This window comes from Hemiscyllium ocellatum, chromosome 46 (assembly GCF_020745735.1).
Source record: "Hemiscyllium ocellatum isolate sHemOce1 chromosome 46, sHemOce1.pat.X.cur, whole genome shotgun sequence".
NCBI classification, from domain to species: Eukaryota; Metazoa; Chordata; class Chondrichthyes; order Orectolobiformes; family Hemiscylliidae; genus Hemiscyllium; species Hemiscyllium ocellatum.
Genome location: NC_083446.1, coordinates 14,864,892 through 14,869,211, shown reverse-complemented (window position 1 = coordinate 14,869,211; position 4,320 = coordinate 14,864,892). Strand labels below are relative to the sequence as shown.

The following is a 4,320-nucleotide window of genomic DNA, read 5'->3' as shown; positions in this document are numbered from 1 at the left end:
CACTGTATTTATTGTTTCTTCACTTTGTCCATTTTTAATTGCCCAAGTGAAGATAGTGGTGATTTGCCTCCTCGAATTCTAATGATCATGTGGTGTGAGGACATCCATCGTGCTGTTTCGAAGCGTTTTCAATAATTCTAGTTAATGCCAGTGAAGCAGTGGTGACGTGGTTCCATTTCAGGATTTTCTGAGGGTCATGGTGGGGAGTGTGCCCGTGGTAGTGTTCTTATGTATCTGCTTCCAATGTACTTCCAGATGGTAGGATGTGTAGGTTTGTCCGAGCATGAAACTGTGAGTTAACTTGTTTGTAAATTGTTATTTTCCAGCCTAATTGACCCTCCAGAGAATCCCGCTTGCAATATATGAGGGATGCTTGATCACAGAGCTAAGTTCCAAAACTTTTGTAATTGGTTTAGTTCTCTTAGTGTCAGAAAGATCATGCATGCACCGACAAAAGGCCTCTTCTATGCTATCTGCTACCCCATTCTGGCTGTCGTGGGTGTCCCTGGTAAGCAATGGATCACAAATAATGGACTTTTGCTGCTGTAAATTTAAAGAAATGTTTTCACTTCCCTTTATAGAGCAGACTGAATTATTCAAATATTTGGTGCTGTCTGAGTGTAAAGTATTATAAATAGGTTCTAAGATTTATGCAGGTGAAATATAGAATATTACACCTTTATAATAAATCACACTTCAATTCTTGCTTGTATCATGGAACATTGAAAAATATTATTGAATTATCATGCTGCACCTAAAAGGAAATGCAATTTATCAGATTGCTAATCTATGACTTGTAATGTATGGCATTGCATGAAAAGTTTTGCTTAGATTATTGAATATTAAATTTCTTGGCAATTTCATAAATCCAATCCAGCATTTTCAGAAATACGTGGAATAAAACTTTATCACAAGTGTCATAATATCATTTTTTTCTGTTCTTAAACGTATCACAGCAATGGAAATTGCATTTCATGCGCTTATTTTATTGTAGTATTCGAAAATGAATTATTAAAGTATGATTGTTATGTCAAATAAATGGTAATAACGGTTAATCAGTGGTTATATAAATGTACAGGTGCATTTGTATGGTGCAGTTTCTCTGGGCAGATCTTAACAATTAATAATGAACTTTATTAAATGTGAAGAGATCAAAGACTTTTAACCTTTTCGTATATTTTATATTCTGCTCATCAGATTGAGGAATTGGCTTTTAATTTCAATAATTGGTCTAATTTTTTTCAATCATCAGCTGGATATCGCTAATACTGGGTAGGTCAACGTTGATTGCTTCTTACAAAATTTCACTTGAGAAGCTTGATCTGGGCTTGTTTCTTCAGCCACTTCAATGTTAATGGGGACTGGGTTTCAGAAGCTTTAATAAGCAAATCTGGCACTAAACGGGACAAGAAAAGAATTGACCTAAAATTTCATCAAAGAATTATATCTAAAGGAACAGCTTTAAAAAGAAAGAGAGGGGGTGATTGCGAGATGTAATCATAAAAACTATAGAATCCCTGCAGTACGAAAAAATGCCCAACGAGCTCACAATGCCCCTCCGAAGAGTGTCCCACCCGGATCCATTCGCAATACTCCATTATTCTACATTTCCCCCAGCCAATGCACCTAGCCTACACACCCTGAAACACTATGGGCAATTTAGCATTGCCAATTCATCTAATCTGCACATCTTTGGCAGGTGGGAAGAAACCAGAGCACCGCAGGCATGGAGAGAATGCGCAAGCTCCACACAGGCAGTCGCTTGAGGGCTGGAATTGAACACGGGCAAGTAGCACCATGAGGCAGCAGTGCTAATCACTGAGCCACTGTGCCTCCGTAATTGCAAAGATTAGGGCCTTAGTGGCTCAAGACATGACTGATATTGATGAAGGGAGTAATGTCAAGGGAGATTAATACGACAGAATTGAAGGTATTCTGAGATCCAAAATGTGTTCAGGAATTGTAGGAACTAACCAGCGAGACTATGGAAGCATACAGAAATTTGACAACTGTGATTATTAAGATCAAGATATTCCTGGAAAGGTATCCATTTGGAGCCAGCAAGCATCTTCTTGATGCAGAATCTGACTTGGGTTGGTTAAGATAATGAACAGAGAAAACAAATCTGGATTAAGTTCATCAACTTGCTATAAAGATGGAATCTGTCATCAGAAAGAATAATATTCAGTCTGCGGATGGCAAGTGGGCAGGTCTTTTGGATATCAGCTGCATGTAGCTTGATGCAGTAACTGGTGTTTGAAGTTCAATTAGAAACATCACTTCCTTTTTGTCTCTGGCAGCCAACTTTCTTGCAATTCCAATCCTAATCCAAGGACGGTGTGGTCTCTCTCGATGCATCACCTACTACCTGGTGGCGATAGCAGTCAATGATTTACTTGTGATCATTACAGCTGTCATTCTCAACCGGATCAGCCGCATCTATTTCGGGAACAGTGTCCTGTCCACCACCCCCATATGCAGTATCAGCCCAGTGCTTGTTTATTCTACAAGGGATAGCTCAGTATGGCTGACAGTGGCCTTTACCGTCGACCGTTTCATAGCCATCTGCTGCCAGAACTTGAAGACCAGATACTGCACTGAGAAAACTGCATCGCTGATCATAGGAATAATCTGTGTCCTGAGCTGTATCAAGAACATCCCTTTATACTTCACCTACAAGCCTTTATATATCTTAGATGGAGTGCCCTGGTTCTGTGACATCAAATCTATCTTCTACACCTCAACCATCTGGCAGGCGTATGATTGGCTGGATCATATCCTCACTCCTTTTCTGCCATTCCTCCTCATTCTGACGCTCAATGCCTTGACAGTAAGACACATCCTCGAAGCCAACAGAGCCCGCAGAAGGCTCCACAGCACTGACAATCGTGAAGACCAGGAGATGACCAACCGCAGGAGGTCCATTGTCCTGCTTTTTGCCATCTCTCTCAGCTTCCTCCTCCTTTGGGTCACGTATGTCGGACATTTCCTTTACGTGCGGGTGACAGGGAAGGGGTATTTCACGAGCCTGAATACCAACAATGTGCAATACATCCTTCAAGAGACGGCCATGATGCTCACGTTTCTCAGCTGTTGTAATAACGTCTTTATCTATGCGGTATCACAGAAAAAGTTCCGAGAGGAGCTGAAGAACTTGTTGATAGGTCCTTTCAACAGGCTTGCTGCTTGTTTTTAACAGTGGTAAATCGGAATGATGTCTCCACTTATTTGATTTCTATTAGTGTGGCTCACAGCATTACAATCTTTCCATGGACTCAGAAAGTCTTGTGAGATACCCTTTGCATGCGGGAGGCATAAATCCCAAATGCTAATGTTGCAACTCCCTGCTCCTAATACTGATAGGATGTCCAATAAAAGCATGCAAAGTTCTGAGATTACATGGTCATTCACTGTTCTTTTAATCCTTTCACATGGAATGTAAAATAACCCACAATTCCGCCATTGTGAAAAGGCAGAAATCTGCTCCTGGGATCTGGGACAATATATATCCCTATTCAACACCACAGAAAACAGGTTCCGGATTGTCACAGATTCATTCCTTGTCAGATTTGCTGCCAAAACACAAAAGGATTATTCACTGCAATGTGATTTGGGAGTCCTACGGTCATGAAAAAAAATACATGCTCTTGGTATATTTCCCTGTTCCATCCTCCTTCGTTCAATTTCTTCCTGCTCCCATCCTAATGTTCCTTTCTTGCTTTTCCCATTCTTCCTTTTTTTTTATCTATCTGTCAATCTATATGTCAGTCGATCTATCTATCTATCTATCTATCTATCTATCTATCTATCTATCTATCTATCTATCTCTCTCTCTCTCTATCTGCATGTCTGTCTATCTCTCTATCTACCTACCCACCTACCGATCTATCTGTCAGTCTATCCCTCTGTCTGTCTGTCTGTCTGTCTATCTATTTATCTTCCTGTCTGTCTGTCTGTCTGTCTGTTTATCTATCTATCTATCTATCTATCTATCGATCTATCTGTTTGCATGTCTGTCTGTCTATCTATCTATCTATCTATCTATCTATCTATCTATCTATATATATAATTTATCTTTCTATCTATCTACCTATCTATCTATCGATCTATCTATCTGTATGTCTACCTATCTGTCTGTCTACCTATCTGTCTGTCTGTCTATTTATCTATCTACCTATCTACCTACCTATCTATCTATCTGTCTGTCTCTATCTATCTATGTATCTATCTGTCTGTCTCTGTCTATCTATCTATTGATCGATCTATCTATCGATCTATCTATCTATCTATCTACCTATCTATCTATCTGCATGTCTGTCT

At 39.7% G+C, this 4,320-nt stretch overlaps 1 protein-coding gene across 1 annotated transcript; it reads left to right on the top strand.

Moving 5' to 3' along the window:
* The first annotated feature begins 438 nt into the window (after positions 1-438).
* Positions 439-3,196, top strand: LOC132836212 (probable G-protein coupled receptor 139). The gene is made up of 2 exons (XM_060855541.1): positions 439-508; positions 2,301-3,196. The coding sequence occupies exons 1-2, from the start codon at positions 439-441 to the stop codon at positions 3,194-3,196; spliced, it is 966 nt and encodes a 321-aa protein (XP_060711524.1).
* The last annotated feature ends 1,124 nt before the right edge of the window (positions 3,197-4,320 follow it).

Coding starts and splice junctions, on each gene's coding strand:
- LOC132836212 (XM_060855541.1), top strand. CDS start 439: ATGCATGCACCGACAAAAGGCCTCTTCTATGCTATCTGCTACCCCATT. Junction 509..2,300: donor GGCTGTCGTGGGTGTCCCTG/GTAAGCAATGGA, acceptor TGTCTCTGGCAG/CCAACTTTCTTGCAATTCCA.